Here is a 20,822-nt window from a genome sequence, read left to right as displayed (position 1 = left end):
TGTTGGTCAGAAGATAACCATGAACCATAATACCCACAAGGGAAAGATCCAGATGCAGTTTTGGGTGGGTCGATGGGAATTTACCTCATATGCTTTCTTTTATTTCACAAAATGTGTTCTGTTCTTCACTTTCGTATCTGTAGGAATAGAAATGGGAATGTGGCCTCTAGGGTGTGCTGATGTATGTTTAACAGCTGGCTTTCAAGGAAAAAAAAAAGATCTGATTTGTAGTGTTTACTAATTTTTTTGGTGTAAATACTCCCACCATGGCCAATTTCAAACTACCAACTTGACAGCACTGAAGGCAGAAAAAATGTTCACAGTTGGCTCTTGTAAGCCAGTGCAAGCTTGCTCCAGCACACTACTGGACTAGGAATGATCTGCCTGTAGCCAGGAATGGGAAAATACCTTGCCCATGACAGCTTAAGGTATGAGAGAACAGAATTCTGCAAAATACAGAGTTTTTACTTTAAGAAAAATGGATTTACTCATCTACAGTCTGTTTATTTGTAGACTTCGACCTTTTTCTTTTGAATTACGGACTGGCCGTATGAGTATGCATTATATAATAACCTTAGCATTGTAACTTCTATTTCTTTATTCATAAGCAATAACAGTTTCTAAAACTGGCTTGTATTTGAGATTGAAATGATGAGAATCATTTTCAATCTAATTTTTTTTTTTTTTTTTTTTTGAGATGGGGTCTCACTCTGTTACCCAGAGTGCTGGAGTGCTCACTGCAAGCTCTGCCTCCCGGGTTCACGCCATTCTCCTGCCTCAGCCTCCTGAGTAGCTGGGACTACAGGCGCCTGCCACCAGGCCCGGCTAATTTTTTGTACCTTTAGTAGAGACAGGGTTTCACCATGTTAGCCAGGAAGGTCTCGATCTTCTGACCTTGTGATCCACCCGCCTCAGCCTCCCAAAGTGCTAGGATTACAGGCGTGAGCCACCGCGCCCGGCCCAATCTAATTCTTTATACCATGAACCAAATAAATTACCAGTTTTATTTCAGGATATTAGTATAATCTGCATTCTAATATATTTCATAAAATAAAATATTTTATTTCCATTACATAGGCAAAGTTTGTTTTTTCCCATATCAAAGCCAAATATTATTTGATGTACTAACCAATAATACATGTAGAAAGAATAACAGCAAAATATCTTATTTCTTTATATAATTTAATATATACCCTATTAACACCAGTGTGCAGATGTACAGTACTGACAGTATACTAAATAGTTACTATTAAAAATTACTTTAAACATGTTTTCAACATTAGGTACTGGTGGAACCAGAGGTGTTATTTTGCACATCATATCGTTTATGTGTTGCAAAGGAAAAGTAAAATTTCCAGTAGCATTAGAAAAAAAAGTACTTATATTTTATGTAGATATACAAAATCTCATGACATCTACTGAAAACCTCACAATTCTATTGTGCACTAATAAAAACACCTTTTCAAACAACTTGCACTTATACTGAGTTCATAAAGGCTACTATAAAAATATTGCAAACGCAATAAAAAACACAATGATATCGCACAAAGTCTTTTGTTTTTTAAAAGTCAAATTTTAAAAGGCCTGTATTTATATAAATGCGCAATACTTTTTAGTGACCCTGACTAACATTTTTGTTTAGGATTATCTGATTTTAGAAAACTAAGTTAAATGTTTTTCCTTATTTTCTGTTTCAGAATGAGAAGACACTAAGAATGCACAGAGGTTTAGAAATAAGATTGGGTAAAAGCTTTATGAAGTGGGATAGCAAGCACTCTACATGTTTTACTTGTTGCCCTACCAAAGATACAAATGCCTGACTGCCCCAATTTCTGAAATTTAACTTGAATTCTAAATCTTAATTACCCCCTTTCCTTTATAATCTTTGAGATGAAAGTGTAAAGATTTTAGGTTCTCTAACAAAACCCAAAATATCACTAAAGCCATTCTCCATTTTCAAAGAATATTTAAAGAAATGCGTATTTCAATATAAAACCTGAAAATGCTGAATTAAGACACCTTAATAACATGGCTAGCCAATTACTGATGTGACTTTAGCCTTAGAAAAAGATTATCAAAATTGGCTAAGTTCCAAATTTAAGCATTTGGTTTTATACTGTTAATATTGTACCTTTCTGATATAGATATCAAAGAAAAATGATCTGATTTTTTTCCTGAAAACAACAGTAAAATATAATTTTTTTGTGAAAAAATCCATGTCAAGATAGGAAATACATTGTTTCAAAACTCAGAATAAGCGTTATGAAAGAACTATAAAATTATAAATTTCTTAAAAAAATACACTGAAAATGTCTCTCTAGGAAAAAATATGCAACTTGTTAGATACAAGAAAATATGGCATTACCATAGGGTGCAGTCAACTAGGCTATGAGACTTTAAAAACTCACAAAAAGTAATTAGCACCAAAATTGTCTGAAACTTCAAATGATATATTAAAGTAGGTCTAGGTCCAAATGTTACATTTTAAAAAAGTTATATTTAACCTGGGAGCTTTCCCCAGCAATAATAAATACATTATTTTCAACCTTTAGAAAACGTTCTATCTTTACTGATTTTCATCACAATATTAAGGTAGTGTATGCTAATTATCATTTACCTTAGTTTAGGCTGGGTAGGGACAATTGAAATCCAAATATTTCCCAAATAATATGAGATTATTTGGTGGGGAGGGTGAGTGGGGAGAAGTTTTCTAAGTGAAACTTACTTTTAGCTTGTTTCATACTTTTTCTTCTGAAATGTTTTATTGGAACTCTTTATAAGAACTATATTGCTTGATTTGAATTCCATGTCCTGTTATTTTCCCTGTTCACTTTCTGGTGGTGTTACTTAAGATTTGGCATGGGGATAGAGGTGTATAAAGGAGACAGAGATCATAGTAGTGAAACAAGAGTTTTGAATAAGCTAATGTATATTCAAAATATATATTCAACCCTGTTACGATCAAGAGTTTAAAGTGACATCCATGTATAAATTTACTTACAAAACAGCCAGCACACAATTTGAAACAAGGCAAACTTTTTCAGTTGTCAAAAAGTGAAATATATAACTTCTTCAATTACATATATGGCTACCAAATGTCAAACAATTCAATTCGGCCATGTTTTACTGTTGCACATAAATAATAACAAGGCAAAGAACAGCAACTAGTCCAAGGGCTTGCAGGCCAAGGAACCACAGCATAACCCAAAAGAAAATGACTATTACTGGTTCCACTATTCGTTCTCCAAAATACATCCTTGTGAAGCCCATGTTGATAAGGTTTTTGTTCAGTTCACCAAAAAGTGTTCCCATTTTCTTGTAGTCATCTCCAACAGGCTCACCAGTGTGGTTCTGTGAGTCTTCAACATCCTTTAAAAAAAAAAAAAGACAAAACATGAACATAACATGAGAAATATGTAAACGTCTTTAAGAACCTTAGTTCTTCATCTTCCAAAGTGTTGGGCATGCTTCTGATAATTATTCTACAAGTACCTGTTAATACAATGGGAATGTTCTTTTTGATCCTGGAATTGCACAAAAATGACTGCTTAAGTGAAGAATCATGTTTGTATTTCTCTTGTGAGTGACCATGATTTCAGAACACCCTTTTCTGCCACCCTCCTGTTTTATGAGGCAAGGCCTGACTGCTCTGTCCTGGTAAGATTCTTTTTAGACGGTTCCTTTGACACTAAGACTTTAAGAAACCGAGCCTCACATGACCAAAGCATGTTTGCTGTTATTACTGAGCAATCCTCAGCCACTATTGCTGTGATCTTTGTCTTAGGCTCAGCTAAGCAGACTTCAGCGCAGGCCCTTGCATAGTTTCCTGTTCATTATATAGATGCCCTAAATGCCTCTTATTAATTTCATCAGGAGAAACAAATAGTTTTAATATAAATTTTTTTTTTACAATAAGGCCAAATGTCTACCCAGTAGTTAGTATCCCAGAAAATGTCTACATGCACCCAATTATACATACCTAAAGTATTATTTCTATTATCTTCCAGTTGTATTATAATTAAGGCCATGACAGTTGGTAAGCTACTGTCTCTTGGCTTCAAACCCACTCTTTGGAATTCTGCAAGCATTTCTGTCTCCCTGTTAGGCTCTGCCAATAGAGGGACCAGCGTGACACTTCACAGGTAGAGAAGGAAGAAGGAATTTGCTGTTTCCTTCGGATGGGTTTCTTAATCCTGTTAAGTCTCACTCTAGCAACAATTCTTCACTCTGACAGCAATAGTGCCTGCTAGTAGAAGCAGCTGATTGCAATTTGGGGGTTTTCCAACACTTGTAGAACCAATCTCAATGTGCCTTCTTGAGATGCCAGCTCCAATTACTGGGTGCTTCTTCCTCAGATACCTGGTTCCCAGGTCTATAGGCTCCCTCCTCTGAACTCAGAGAAATCAGCACCAGGCTAGCAGTGACCTGTTCTCAAAAGTCTGAATTTCAGTTCCATGGGGGCCTTTTTGAAGCTTCTCAGTTTCAGTAAGTCCATCTATCTCTTCTTCTTTCTGCCCAGTCCTATGAGTGGTTGTCTTGGTGATATTTTAGTGCAGTGGTTTTTAAACTTTAGCATGCGTTAGAATCCGCTGGAGGGCTTGTTAAAGCACAGCTTGCTGGGCCTACTACTAGAGTTTCTGATTCAGTAAGTCAGGGGTGAAGCTTGGAGTCTGAGAATTTGCATTTCTAGGAAGTTTCTAGGTGATGCTTATGATGCTGATCTGGTGACCATGCTTTTCCAATACCCAGTTAACAATTACTTATATTAAATTATCTTTGTTAAAATAATTGGTACAGTTTCTCTCCCCCCGCCGCCCCAGACCCTAGTAGAATCACAAAGGAAAAACTATGTCATGTAGGTGAGATAATTATAATTTATTAAATCTATTTTATTTAGGAGGCATGATTCAAATAATTATTGAATTATTTGCTCATAGTATGTACATGATGGAGAATTCATTGTATGTTTAAAAAGCCTTTAGATATAGGGCTTCACATAATAAGTATTAAATACCATTAAGTATGCCGTATAGGCCAAAGGAAAGCAAAATTAATTATCTTATAAGGGAGTGTCACAAAAATCATCTGCCACAAAGAGCCAATGAATTTGAGGAAGTTTTAAGACATTCTTCAAACATCTGAATCAAACTTACATTCTTTTAGTAGAAACCAAAGCTTGATCATTTCAGTCATCGATCAGTAAATAATTAAAATTTTTTTTTATTAAAGAAATGGCTATATGAAGCCTTATTTTCTATTGTACACAGAGTTTAAAATAAATCTTTAAGGGAAGAGTGAAAAAAAATCTAACTTTTGTTTAAAATAGAAAATCAGACAAAATGATTTTCAGTATGACTTTAAGAAATGGGCTTTTCCCATATACTAGTAATTTATGTACAGTAATGAGTACCAAAGGGGACTGATGAGGTAGTAGAAAAATGAGACTCACTGGGGCATCTTTGCTGAGTCTACATCATGTGTTCAAGCCAGATTTACTTTTGAGCTATACTTTTATATAATTTTTTTTTGAGACAGTTTCGTTCTTGTTGCCCAGGCTGGAGTGCAATGGCACAATCTCGGCTCACTGCAAACTCCACCTCACACTTCAAGCCATTCTCCTGCCTTAGCCTCCCAAGTAGCTGGGACTACAGGCATGCACCACCATGCCTGGCTAATCTTTTGTATTTAGTAGAGACAGGGTTTCACCATGTTGGTCAGACTGGTCTTGAACTCCTGACCTCAGGTGATCCACCTGCCTTGGCCTCCCAAAGTGCTGGAATTACCAGCGTGAGCCACTGTGCCCGGCCTATTTTATATAATTTTTAAAATTACTTTTGGATTTTCACTTCTATCAGAAAAAAAGTGAGAAAAACAAAATGTTGTAGAGTTATCTAGGGAGTTCACATCCAGGCTGCAACACTTTAACTGAGTGACATGACCTTAGCCAAATTACTTCACTTTTCCTGAACTTCAGTTTTCTAATCCATAAAATGATTTATGTGATCCTTTTTTGATACTGATAGTTTTCTCTTAAGTTATAATTTGTGGATCTTTTCTTTTTTTAAAAAATTGATTTCTAAATTATTTTTTCCTTCACTGATATATTACGACTGGGTCAATTTTATGTTTCTTGTACTTTGATATGATCCATCACAATATAATACATTTTAAAAAAACCCTTATTCTTGCCTAATATTAAAGCTTTCTTTTCTTTAGGGTAGAACTTGAAGAGTCCTCGATTTAGTATGTAATTCTGCTGATCCCTCATCCCTCTCTATTTCTCCAGTGTTTAGCATGTTGATACTGTTTCTGGCCTTTTTTTCTTCATTTTTTATTAAAGTTCTTAAAAAAAATTTTTTTTTTTACTCTTCCCAATTTCTTGTAATCTACGCACTCATTGTACTTTGGGGTTTTTTTGTTGTTACTGAAGCTTTTTAAGACTTTTTTTTTTCAGTATTTTTGTGGTTTTAGTACGAAGAAAGTACCCTAATCTGGATGTGGTAGGTACTGTCTGAAGGTTTAAATTCTTTGTAAAATAAATTAAATCTACAAATGCTTGTGGGTTTTTCAGGGGAAGAAGGAGGTGTTGCAACACTTAAATCAAAATAGAGAGTTAGTAAATCAGGCCAGGCGAGGAGACAGCAATGCTCACATTATCTCAGATCTTGAGATCAGCTGGTGGGATTGAGACTGGAAGCTGAAGACCCAGTAAGGACAGGTCTGGGCAAGCTGTGGCTGTCGCAGCCTGCTTCTTCTTTTTTTTTAATTATAAAAAAATTTAAGTACACACAAAACTAGAGAAAATAGTATAATAAACCTACATACGTATCAACCAGATTCAGTAATTTCTAAAACTTTGCCACCTTACTGAAATACTTCTTAATCTGGGTAATCTGATGAAGAAGAAAAAAGTTTAAAAAAAAAATCACTAGGCTAATGCCTAAAAGTAACATATCTTCACAAATCAAGTTCTGTAGAAACATCAAATATATCCAGCAATGAATTGGATAGGGGGTTCAAACAACCCTAAAGGAAGACATTTAAGAATGTGGAAAGGGTGTCAGTTTCCAGGCAGGCAAAAGAAAAAAAAAAAAAAGAACGTGGAAAAAGAAAATGATCAATATTCTTCAATCAGTGAGATTATAGTCAATCTCATTACAGTATTTTATGTATCTAGGCTATCCTCTCAAATAACACAGTTCTAAAGGATACAAAGACTGGTGTGTTGGTAAATGTTTAACAATGGGCTTTGTTGGGGGTTGGGGGAAGCTCTATTTTACAGCATTTGCCACTTCTGTTGTGATTTCCAATTTCTGTAGTGTTAGTACTTCCACTGTGGCCAATTTCAAACTATTAACAGCCAGCTCACAAAGTTCCTGAAAATATAACAACTTGCTCTTTGACGACTGGTAGGAGCCAGCACCAGCACTTCACTGTAGGAATAAGAGATACTTGAAATAAGTTGAGGTAAAGGCCTGCATGGTTATAGTCGATGAGTTTGATCCCTCCCTTCTTTCCGCCAACTGGTGCACTTCTATTTTTTTTTTAAGTTTACAAAATTGACAAGCTGAGATAATTAAGTAGAATTAACTTATTACAAATATATTGCAAGCGGGTAAATTGTATTAAGAAAGGACTATATTATGACTTGAGTTATGAGATACAATGAAATGCATGTGGTGTCACAAAACTACTACAAGTAACAACATATTGCTTTTTCTGGATTGTCTCATGCAGCTATCAAAAGGTCATCCGACTCAATTATTTTTAGAAGTTCTTGTTTACAATAAAATTTAAACCATCTGGCTGATATGTGAGGAAGAGGGCTCTCTTGATGCTCCCTAGGTCAGTGAATGGCACCACCATCCATATGCCAGATCCAAAGGTCAGAACTCTCAGGCATTCTTGACCCCCTCCCTCTCCCTCTTCCCCATGACCCACATCCAGCTCATCACCATATTCTCTTTGTTTTACCTTCTAAATATTTCTTTAAAGTGTATATACTATTCCATCTACTGCTATAATCCTAAGAGTCTACTAAGATCTCTTGACTATTCCAATAGTTTCCTAACACTGCTACTGCACAAATCCATTAGCTCCCCTATAATCTATATACCACAATGTAGCCACAGTGGTTCTTTTCAAGTGCAAATTCAATCATGCCACCTCCATCCTGCTTTTAGGATTAAGGCCAAAATCTTTAACATGATCTATGAGGCCCTGCTTAGTCTGGCTTCTATCTGGGTCTCTGGCCTCATTCTGTCATCAGCCTTCCTGTCTTTATTTCAGCCACAGAGGTCTTTCAGCTCTTGCTTGCCACAGGGATTTGCACGTGCTCTTTTCTCTGCTTAAAAAACTATTTCCTCTCTCCTTTGCTTAGTTAAGGCATCCTCTCCTTTTGGTCTTAGCTTAAGCTTCAACTCAGTCTCACAGCATCAGGTAATGCTCTTTCAATGCATTCTGACTCAATGCCAATGTGTGTTATTATTTGATTAATGTCTACCTGTACTATAAACTTCATGAACTAGGAGCAGTATTTATTTTTGCTGGCCACTGATATCCTCTGATATGAATATGTAGCAAAGGCTATGTCCTGGGAATAGCAGCATATAGAAACATCTCAATAAATATTTGTTGAATAAACAGGAAGAAATTATCATGTGTTTTTCTGGCAGGCATTAGAGAAGTATTTGATAGATTTTCTACTTTGCTCCTTTTTTTTTTTTTTTTGGGCCAAACAAAAGATGGGCACTATTTTCCAAAATATTATTTACTACAGTAATCTGAAAACAATGTACATATTTTTATGAGATTAGCTGTATTTCTGTTGTGGACATTACTTAGCATCCAGTCTTCTTTCCTCTTCCCTATTAGAACCTTAAATCCAGCCTTCATTCTTCAGGTGAAGTGAATTCTACCTACTCAGTTCCAGAGATGATTCTAAGAGTAATTTTCTCTTTACTAGAGCTAGTTTTGGAAAGGGTATGTGATCCACTTTGGAACAATGACTTTTGCATGTCTTTTGAAAAAATTATTCCTAGCTCTTCTGGGTCAACTTTGGAAAGTGATCCTTATTTTCTTTTATTTCTCCACATATACTCCTCAAGTAAAGAGAACTTGTACTTAATATTAGTTTTCTATTGCTTCCATAAGAATTATAAAGGTAATGGTTTAAAACAACACAAATGTATTATCTTACAGTTCTGTCTATTAGAAGTCATGTTGGCAGGACTGAATTTCTTCCTAGAGGCTCAAGAGAATCTATTTCCGTACTTTTCCAGTTGCTAGAGCTGCCCACATTCCTTGGCTCCTCTTCTTTCATCTTCAAAGCTAGCAGTACTGCACCTCTTTGACCATTCTTCAGTAGTTAACATTTTCCTCTGACTACAGTGAGAAAAAGTTTTTTTTTCAAATTTAGAAACTTTTATAGCAATTTTATACCACATCATTTTTACTATATTTTACAAATGTATCAGTCAGCAATGAATTGAAAAACAAAAAGCTAGCTTTTCGCCACCTTTTGAGAAACACTGGTATAATGAACACCTGTATTGTTTACTGCCTACATTTAACTGTTGTTAACAGAGAGAAATATAGAATTCTTCATAGAGAAATACTGTATAAAGAGGACATAAAATTAGGGGCCTCAAAAGTTTTAATTTTAAATTATTTCTTTAGCTCTTTTAAAAATACTTTCAACTTTTATTTTAGATACAGGAGGTACATGTGCAGGTTTGTTACAAGTGTATACTGCATGATGCTGAGGTTTGGGGTATATATTCCATCACTCAGGTAGTGAGCATAGTACCCAATAGGTAGTTTTTCAACCCACACTCCACTTTCTTCCTCCACCCTCTAGTAGTCCCCAGTGTCTACTGTTGCCATCCTTATGTCCATGAGTACCCAATGTTTAGCTCCTACTTATAAGTGAGAACATGTGGTATTTGGTTTTCTGTTTCTGCATTAATTTGGTTAGGATAGTGGTCTCCAGCTGTATCCATGTTGACTGCTACAAAGGATATGACTCTCTTCTTTTTTAGGGCTGTGCAGTATTACATAATATATACATTATGTAATATATGTGATATATATATACACACACACATATATATATATCACATTTTCTTTATGCAATCCACCATTGATGGGCACCTAGGTTGTTTCTGTCTTTGCTATTGAGAATAGCACTATGATGAACATATGAGAGCATGCGTCTTTTGGTAAAAAAATTTATTTTATTTGGGTATATACGCAGTAATAGGATTGCTGGGTCAAACGGTAGCCCTGTTTGAAGTTCTTTTTTTTAATATATATATATATTTTATTATACTTTAAGTTCTAGGGTACATGTGCACAACGTGCTGGTTTGTTACATATGTATACATGTGCCAGGTTGGTGTGCTGCACCCATTAACTCGTCATTTACATTAGGTATATCTCCTAATGCTATCCCTCCCCCTTCTCCCCACCCCATTACAGGCCCGTGTGTTTGATGTTCCCCTTCCTGTGTCCAAGTGTTCTCATCGTTCAATTCCCACCTATGAGTGAGAACATGCGGTGTTTGGTTTTTTGTCCTTGCGATAGTTTGCTGAGAATGATGGTTTCCAGCTTCATCCATGTCCCTACAAAGCACATGAACTCATCATTTTTTACGGCTGCATAGTACTCCATGGTGTATATGTGCCACATTTTCTTAATCCAGTCTATCATTGTTGGACATTTGGGTTGGTTCCAAGTCTTTGCTATTGTGAGTAGTGCTGCAATATTGGACCTAAAACCATAAAAACCCTAGAAGAAAACCTAGGCAATACCATTCGGGACATAGGCATGGGCAAGGACTTCATGTCTAAAACACCAAAAGCAATGGCAACAAAAGCCAAAATCGACAAAGGGGATCTAATTAAACTAAAGAGCTTCTGCACAGCAAAAGAAACTACATCAGAGTGTTTGAAGTTCTTTGAAAAATCTCCAAACTGCTTTCCACAGTGGCTGAACTAATTTATATTCCCAACAATAATGTATAAGCATTCCCTTTTCTCCACAGCCTCACCAGCATCTGTTTTCTGACTTTTTAGTAGCAGCCATTCTGACTAGTATGAGATGGTATCTCATTGTGGTTTTGATTTGTATTTCTCTCATGAGTGATGATGAGCATTTTTTCATGGCCGCTTTTATGTCTTCTTTTGAGAAGTGTCTGTTTATGTCCTTTGTCCTTTTAAAAATCGTGTTATTTGTTTTTTGCTTGTTGATTTAAGTTTCTTACATATTCTGTATATTAGACCTCTGTCAGATGTACAGTTTGTGGAAATTTTCTCCCATTCTGTAGGCTGCCTGTTTACTCTGTTGATAGTTTCTTTTGCTGTGCAGAAATTCTTTAGTTTAATTAGGTCCCACTTGTCAATTTTTGTTCTTGTTGCAATTGCTTTTGGGGGCTTAGCCAAAAATTCTTTGCCAAGGCTGATGTTGAGAAGGGTATTTCCTAGATTTTCTTCTAGGATTTATATAGTCTGAGGTCTTACATTTAAATATTTTGATCTTTGACAAAGCAGACAAAACAAGCAATGGGGAAAGGACTCCCTATTTAATGGTGTTGAGGACTCCCTATTTAATTGGCTAGTCATATGCAGAAGAATGAAACTGGATCCCTACCTTTCACCATATACAAGAATTAAGTCAAGACAAATTAAAAGTTCTCTGTATTTAAGAACCCATGTCATTAGTTTGATCCACCTGGATAATTAGGATACTCTCCACATCTCAAAGTCCTTAAATTTAATCACATCTGCAAAATTCCTTTTGCCATGTAAGATATCATGTTCTCTGGTTCTGAGGATTAAGATGTGGACATCTTTGGAGAGACCATTATTATGCCTAGCATAGTATTTTGGTATAAAATTATTTCTTTATATATCTATTTTCTGTCACTAGCTTTGAACCCACTAGGGGTATTAAGGGCAAGAAACATGTCTTACAAATTTTACATTAGTACTTTGTATATTGCACTGTGCCTGGCCCATCATAGACTCATAATAAGTATTTGCTGAAGGAACAATGGAAATATTCTACAACATACTATGCAAAAAACCCACCAAAATTTAAAACAAAGAAAACTTAAATGTAATATCAATATTCATTATATTCTCCCATGAGCATAGTTGTGAATTTTTTCAATATTTTTCAAATATTTATAAATTCTAGACTAAATTACAGAATATGACAGCTGCTAGCTAAAATTTACTTGCTCAGCATAATTCCTAACCCACTGCGTTTTAACAGCAGACACTAATACGTACAGATGAGCTCTTGGGGGTCTGATTCTCTCTCAAGATGCTTGTAATTTTCAGAGTAATAGTAGTGGTAGTGCTATTAATGGTAGAGTAGGAAAGCCAACCCAAGTGCCTATGTAACATGCATTGTGTTTTACATGCATTATCTTGTTTGATCTTTGCAACAATCTCTAAAGGAGGCACTATTATTTCCCCGCATTTACAGATAAGGAAACTGTAAAGTTTAAGTGGAATTAAATGTCTGGACACTGACCTATACTTAGTAACTGAAAGATCTATGATGTGAACCTGGATATTCTTACTCCAGGGGACTCACCATTAATCCCTATACTGTATACACCCTCCAGTTATTATTACATTCATAGCTAGCATCTAGTTAATGCTGCTTAGTTTTCAGAGAAATTTTATGTATTCCACCTCTGAAAAGATAAGCTATATAAATACACTTTTACTTTACACAGAATGAATACATTTTACACAGCAAAATGAGTATCACTATCTTTTTTCCTTTACATCTTTTCTCAGAGTTTATAGAATACCTAAAAGTATTCAAGCAGAAAAGTTGCTCAAATTCTTATTTTCATCCTGTACAAAAATTTAAACTAAGTAAAGCTATTTGCAGCAAGTTAGTACATTTTCATGCTTTTAAAGGTAGTAATGAATTCAGATTCAAATGTGAAAAAAAGGCTCAGCAAGAATGAAGAGATACGTGGTTGGCAGAATTGCAATAAGACAACAAACAAAAAACCTCCCCAACAAACAATAAGCAAACCCATAAGACTTCACATATAAACCATTACATGAGTGCAGAAATATAGATGGAGCTTTTTTCCTGTTCTAACGTTAATCACTTTTGTCTTTGCCAAAATTTATTCTTTGTATGTGAGGTCCCAATGGAAAAACATTTGTCAAATGTACAGTTTCCTTTGTGGTTATACAGAGAGTACTGACTATGACATGCACACGAAGAGTGTTCTCACCAAAGCAGTGATACTCTTTTTTTGGTCCATGATTAAAGACATACATAAAAATAGAGGGGTGTTCTAACTGATTCAAAATCCTTCTTAAAAGATACCCCAAATTAATGATGAGAAATTAAAGGTAAACCCTTAAGCAATCACTGGATTTTTGAGAAGCATCTTCAAAGATAATTAAAGCACAGTCTCTTACTTTAGAAATCAGGAATGAAGAGGTTAAGTCCCATAGCCCATTAACAAAAAACCAAGGCTTTCGTAGCAAACAGGACAGATTCAAATCCTGCTCTGTCATGTATCAGCTGTGTGACATTGGGCAAATTACTTAACCACTGACTCTGTTTCTTCACCCATAAAATGTGTATAATAATACCTACTTTAGAGTTGTTGTGATAAGAAAACAGATAAAAGCTTTTTGAATAAGCACTCAATATATGGTAATTATTATTACTCTATTTTTGGCAGAATTTATATCTTGTGATTTTTACTTCTATTCTCCATTGTACCATGCTGCCTGAGATAATTAATGCCTTAGTCATTATCTTTCTCATGATAATTAAGTTCAGTTGTATTTTTTCAAGTGTTATGACAATTTAACTACATAGAAATTGAAGTGGGATGTTTTCTATGGAACATCTCTACCCACAGAACAATTTGTGCACGTTAATATTGGTAGAACCTGTTTACTCACTTTGGAAAGGGCACAAGCTACATTCTATAAACAGGCTTTTGCTGAGTGAGTTGACAATTTAAGATTCACTTATAACTGTCTTCCTGTGTCCAGTATTGCATGTTGTTGTGTTAATGCATATCATTACATATGCAGTATTGAAAGTCTGCTGTTTTTGCCTGTCTAGTATATATACTGTATATTCTATTTGATTTAACTTTGGGGAAACCATACTTTACCTGCTCTTAGTCCATGTGTTGGTTGAAGATGTCTCCATTCCCCAGCTCCACGCCTGCCCAATAAGAACATTTCATTTTCTTTCTTTTTTTTTTTTTTTGAGATAGAGTCTCACTCTGTTGCCGAGGCTGGAGTGCCATGGCATGATCTCAGCTCACTGCAACCTCTGTCTCCCGGGTTCAAGCGATTCTCCTGCCTCAGCCTCCTGAGTAGCTGGGATTACAGGCACCCGCCACCACACCTGGCTAATTTTCGTATTTTTAGTAGAGATGGGGCTTCACCATGTTGGCCAGGCTGGTCTCGAACTCCTGACCTCAGGTTATCCACCCACCTCAGCCTCCCAAACTGCTGGGAGTACTGGTGTGAACCACCACACCCGGCTGAACATTTCATTTTCTTGGGCACATAAACGTAACTCAAGACAGGCCAATGAAAGCTCTAGCTAAGACTTTTACTGCAACTATTGAAAAAGAGACAGGTTTTTTGTGTGTTGTTTTTGTTTTTTGTTTTTGCTTTTTTGAGAAAAAAACAAACAAACTGTAGTTAGATAGCTGGTGAGTTGTAGGCCATCATATTACTAGGGGGGAAAGCTTGCTAAGAACAAAGCCAACATAAAGTAAAGCCAAGAAATGGATAGAGGCGGTTTCATTGACATAATTTAAGTACTCAGATATAGCTAGCATATCTACTTTTGGTCTTTTTCATAACATAAGCCAATAAATTCCTATTTTCCAAAATCTAGTAGGAGTTGGATTTTTGTCACTTGAAACCAAGAGTTCTGACTATAGATGATGATAATAATAATAGCTACCACTAATCAGAATTCACCCATCTGCTAGATATTGTGGTAAGCACTTTACACATTCAGCCAGGGACTAGTAGCTTGGAGATTCCCACTCTAGCAACTGACAGAGAAATGCCTTGGGCATATACACAGTTTTTCAGACTGCCAGGGATGACAGTGATGTCACTTTAAAGCCTGGTTTCCAAGGAGTAAGGGGTCAGAATAGTTTATTGTTCAATTGGTTTCAGTCAGATGTTGAATTTAAGCCCCTTGTGCCATTGAGGCTATTGTCCTGTGTTGATGGGTCTATGTACAGCATGGAGAATGCTTTCAAGTCTACCCCGTATCCTACCATAATTGCTCCTGAGTGGGTGCAGCCTAGCACATGAGCCCTGCTTTCTCGAATTCTCACAGTTGACTTTGATCCCAGGAAGGCTCTTCTTGGCTCCTTCCTTGGTTCTCTCTTTAAGACTTCTGGCTGCTGTGTTGTTTTGATGGTGCCACTAGTAATATGTTTTGATATATTATGGAGCTATCAGCCTCCTATTAATTGCTCTTCACCAAGATCTGTATTGCTTTCAACAACAAACTTAGCCATGAAGTTCTCCATTCCCTTTCCCAAGTAAACAAAGTCCTCTCAGGGAAATCTATGGAACTCTTCACTCACCCGCTTCAGCCACCCAAAGTGCTGGGATTACAGGCATGAGCCACCGTGCCCAGCCAGATCTGCCTTTCCTCCTGGGCAGGGCTCCTGCACCATTGCACCATTCCCTGGGGTGACACCCTGCTGTAAAATTAGACACTTGAGGTTGGGGAGCAGCCCCTGGTTTTCCGGGTTACCTCTCCTGGGAGGGAACCTCTGCCCTACAGTGAGTGCGGGGAGGGGAAGGTGGGCCTCCGTGTTCTGGACTTGCTGTGCCTCGCTTAGAGACTGGTTGGGGAAGAGAGACTTGGTTGTCTCAGCTATGCCTACCTGGAATTGAGATTCCACAACATGGAGCTAGGAGGAGGAGGGGCAGAGAGCTGAAAAACACCAGAGGCCTACTACTCCTCCAGGGTGAAACTGTAGCCTGAGATTTAGTATATTTTCTTGAATGAATAATTCTCTATTTGCTGTATACCTTGAGGATGGTTCTTGGAGACTTTAAAAGATTGTTTTATTTTGTTTTGCTCAATAATTTTCAACAGTTAAATTGCTGCTTTGCTGACGAGACAGTCTGCTGAATTCCTTACCTCATTGTTCTGGAAGCCCTACCTTGGTTATTTCTGGACATTACTTTTGATGGTGAACTGTGAGACAACTTCTGTGAGGCTGAATCAGAGGATGCTGTACGGTAGGTAGCTAGTTCTCTGGAATCAGTCCTGGGACCGTGAGCACCTTCAAGAGTGTTTATTATTCTTCACATGTCCTGTGATCAAACTCTCAGTATAAAAGTTTGACTTATAAGGATCCATTTAATCAGGCAGTTCTTACTAACATTAAAAAAAGCCTTTAAATATATACTTGAAGTTTAAATGAATTTTAAAATGGCTCCCTTTTTCTCCTTCTTCACTATCCTTTCACACATATCATTAAGTGGGCAATTTTCCATCATTGTGCCATAGCCTACCATGTACTTTAGCTGGTAATTAACTCATTTTTTCATTAAGCCTAAAGAAAGTTAACCAGAAACCCAAATCTCAGAATAGTCAGTCCTGTTTTTTCCTTAGTTGCTTTCAATACATTAAATGTCACACTCAAACCTATTTTTTAGAAAAACTTTTAGCACAATTAAAATACTTTCTATCATTATTTATAACTCTCTGGGGAAGTTCTTAAAAAATGTAGAAATATAAAAAGTAAATCAGGAATGGTCTGTAAACATTAAAATGGTCTCCTCCTTCTATGGCCCACATTAAATCTCTGGCAGGGCTGGGCATAGTGGCTCACACCTATAATCTCAGCACTTTGGGAGGCCGAGGTGGGCAGATCATTTGAGTTCAGGAGTGCAAGACCAGCCTGGGCAACATAGTAAGACTCTGACTCTACAAAAAAATACAGAAATTAGCGGGGTATGGTGGTGTGTGCCTGTAGTCCCAGCTGCTCAGGAGGCTGAGGTAGGAAAATAGCTTGAGCCCAGGAGGCAGAGGCTGCAGTGAACCAAGATCGCACCACTGCACTCCAGCCTGGGTGACAAAGCCAGACCTTGCCTCAAAACAAACACAAAATATCTGGCAGCCCAGAAAGAAAAAAACAGCAAATAAATAAACATATTAACGCATAAATGAACAAATACAACTATGTTGTCATTTATATTCAGCATAACATTTATAATTATTTTGCTTTAAAAACACTTTAGAACCAATTCAACAAACATTTTTTCTGGTACCTATAAAGTATTAGATAAGTAATATTACACCCTTAACTTTGAGAAGCTAATAATCTAGTGTGGAGGTTAACATTTATAAACAAATACATATATTTTAAGGCAAAATGTGATCAACATTTAAGAGCTGCAAAATGCCTGGCATTTAGTTCAAAAAAGGTCAATTTGGTCATAAACTAAATCAAAAGAATTGGCAAAAAACCCACTAATGCACTGCTTTCAAATATTTAAATGATGTTTTTAAAAATGATATGGTGTATTTAACTGCTTTTGTATTATTATATAAAAGGATAGCTGGTTATAGCACTGATAAACCACAAACCGATTCTGTGGTTTACAAAACATCTTCACTTCAGAATTTAGTCACCTGCAAAGACTGATTTCTTGCTTTTTATTCCTCTTCATCTCAAAGGTTATCCCTATGTAGATATGCTCTGAAATATGTAAGCCTTGAAAACAACAAGCAATGTTTAAATGAAATTTTTAACTTATTTCATGACACATTTATTAATTTAAAAAATGAACACTAATTAAATAGTATGTGCTGGGCAATGCTTTAAGTACTATGATCTTCAAAACATAAAGGAAACTGAGGAAGAGAGATTACGTAATTTAGTCAAGATCCCTTAGTAATTGGTGGAATCTAGACACATTCAGGCAATCTGGCTCTAAAGCCTATGTTCTAAAGCCTACACTATAGGCTTTGTTATAAATATAAAATCAATCTTGTGATGATTCACATTCTGATTGTTTCAATGTATCAGTTTTTAAAAGCAGTTTAGTTATACTTGTCTTGATTCACTTACATCAGCAAAAATAATACATTTTTTTGAATATAAACTCAAGATTTTTTTTTGTTTTTGTTTTTGTTTTTTGAGATGGAGTCTCACTCTGTCACCCAGGTTGGAGTGCAGTGGCGCGATCTCGGCTCACTGCAACCCCCGCCTCCCAGGTTCATGCCATTCTCCTGCCTCAGCCTCCTGAGTAGCTGGGACTACAGGTGCCCGCCACCATGCCTGGCTAATTTTTCATATTTTTAGTAGAGACGAGGTTTCACCGTGTTAGCCAGGATGGTCTCGATCTCCTAACCTCGTGATTCGCCCGCCTCGGCCTTCCAAAGTGCTGGGATCACAGGCGTGAGCCACCGCACCCGGCCATAAACTCAAGATTTTATAGTCTTCATAATAAAACAAAAGATGACACTTAGAACTGAATCACTTGGGCCTTTCTCTCCTTATCTCCTCCCAGTTCAAAATGCTTGCATCTTTTAATAGCCAGCATTCTCTTAGATCTGCAGCTGGCTCAACACACTCAAGCCTTAGCACAATCATCTTTGTAGTTATATTTCCGGAAAATTGGCTTAGCTTGCCCCCCATAGCCACTCTGCTTCCTGTCGTAACACCGCTTTCCCTGGGCATACAGAGAATCCTTGCCCTTCTTGTACTGTGTCATTTTGTGGGGTTGGTGCTTGCCACACTTCGTACAGAAAGTCCAGCGGGTTTTAGGAATGTTTACCATGTTTGCAGGAGTGCTATCGGCACAGAAAGAAAGTAAACATAATAATTTTAAAATGGTTTTGTGGTTTTTGCATTTTTTTTCCTGTACAATAACAGTTTCTTGTTTTATACACACATCTGGCTCACTGTAGTATAGCACCTGGTCTCAATTATCATACTTACTATTTGACCAGGATTTTAAAAATTTCATCTTTTCTTAAAAATAAAAAACAAGACCAATCTCTAACCTTTAATCCCATTCCTACCCCCAGAAGAAAAGAAAAACTATAGAAGTTGGCACAAAGACTAAGCACATTGAGCACTTCAAAGGTGCGCTTTTCTTTTTTTCCCTATTTTTAACTGTATCCAGTTAAGAGAGAAAATGTATCATATTTGGCCAGAAAATAACCACTTGTTTTCCCCTGAAATTTTCTTGCCTTAATACTATAGTAGTTCCCCTTATCCAGTTTCTCTTTTCCCAGTTTCAGTTAGCTGCAGTCAACTGTGGTCTGAAAATATTAAATGGAAAATTCCATAAATAAATAATTTGTAAATTTTAAATTGCGGGCCATTTTGAGTACAGTGACGAAATCTCACACCACCTTGCTCCATCCTGCTCGGGACATGACTCATGCTTTTGTCCAGTGTATCCATGCTGTTGACATGATCCACCCATTAGTCGCTTAGTAGTCACCTCAATTATCAGATCGACAGATCACAAGAAGGGTGACTATGATACAATAAGATTATTTTGAGAGAAAGAGAGACCACATTCATGCAACTTTTATTACAGTATATTATTATAATTGTTCTAATTTATTCTTATTGTTGTTAATCTCTTACTGTGTCTTTAACTTATAAATGAAATGTTATCATAGGTATGTACACATAGGAAAAACAGTATATATAGGGTTCAGTACTATCATCAATCTCAGGCATCCACTGGGGGTCTTAGAATGTATCCCCTGTGGATAAGGGGGGACTACTGTATGTGCTTAATAACTAAAAACAAAGAACAATGAACTTCTAACATGAGCAGAATGTGCTCCAACGATCATGGAAAGGCTGCCTTTATAGATAACATAATTTTAAACTAAATTTAGTTATAGAGAAACCAAAAGAAGGAAGAAGAATGACAGAAAGAAATTAGTTTGTAGTGAGTCTCAGAGGGATTTTAGACTAAAAAATATTTTCTTGCCAAAAAACTGGAATTTTGTTCCACTTAATCCACTCTACCATCCCACTTAACCTCTCCAAAGAAAGGCTTTTTGAAAAATGCCTTGTTACCTTCTTATAAAAGGTCAGGAATCTCACATTTGTGAAACACAAGTAAGACATAGTATCATACAGAAAGGGAAGATAAACAAATACATGACAATACATACCAAGAAAGAAGCAGAATTTTAAAAGCCTCTGGATTAGTTATATATTTAGTCTTTTTGGCTTCTATTTTCTCCTTGCAGTTGAGAATACATAGTGTCTACCATTTCAACTATGAATTCATAGCTACATTTTCTCCCCATGCCCTGACTTCCTACAGTCTCCAATTTCCCTGTTTCTTTTAGGCTGCTAAGTATTATTGGTAAAAATTGTGCTGAGATGCTTCACTATAAAATTATGTTGTCTCAATGTTCCTGGCACTCCTTCCATACTCCCAAATTCTTTCAGTCACCTCTTGATAATTGTCCATCCAATTCCTGAGGATTGTTTTGGATCTTTCTCACTCTTTCGTTGTCTCTTTCTTAGAGGTGTTGCTATTTCTTTTTAAGATTAGCATTTACTCATAATCCCAAATCCTCTTATTCATGCATGCAAGTATAAAAATAGATTTTATACTGTAACATATACCTTTTCATTCCTAAAGCAAAATAAGCAAAATATAGATCCTGATTGGAACTGGATTAGTTTGTGTGTTTGATGAGTCACTTCCTTTTAGGACAAAACGAAGAAAAGCAATAATATTCAAAATCAGCAGCACCAGAAAGAATCTGAGGCACTAACTAGATGA

The 20,822-nt window shown here is 36.4% G+C and overlaps 1 protein-coding gene across 1 annotated transcript in view; it reads right to left on the bottom strand.

The window, feature by feature from the left end:
* Nucleotides 1–1,041: 1,041 nt before the first annotated feature.
* The window catches only part of FAM241A (family with sequence similarity 241 member A), a 43,288-nt gene continuing 23,507 nt past the window's right edge, over nucleotides 1,042–20,822 (bottom strand). Inside the window, exon 2 of the mRNA XM_004040286.5 lies at nucleotides 1,042–3,369. Coding sequence (XP_004040334.1) covers nucleotides 3,124–3,369 — 246 coding nt within the window. The 3' untranslated portion in view covers nucleotides 1,042–3,123. The remainder of the gene's footprint in view (nucleotides 3,370–20,822) is intronic.

The sequence above is a fragment of the Gorilla gorilla genome, chromosome 3 (genome assembly GCF_029281585.2).
Source record: "Gorilla gorilla gorilla isolate KB3781 chromosome 3, NHGRI_mGorGor1-v2.1_pri, whole genome shotgun sequence".
In the NCBI taxonomy this organism is placed as follows: Eukaryota; Metazoa; Chordata; class Mammalia; order Primates; family Hominidae; genus Gorilla; species Gorilla gorilla.
The sequence above is the reverse complement of the archived record's forward strand: the minus strand, read 5'-3'. Positions and strand labels throughout refer to the sequence as shown.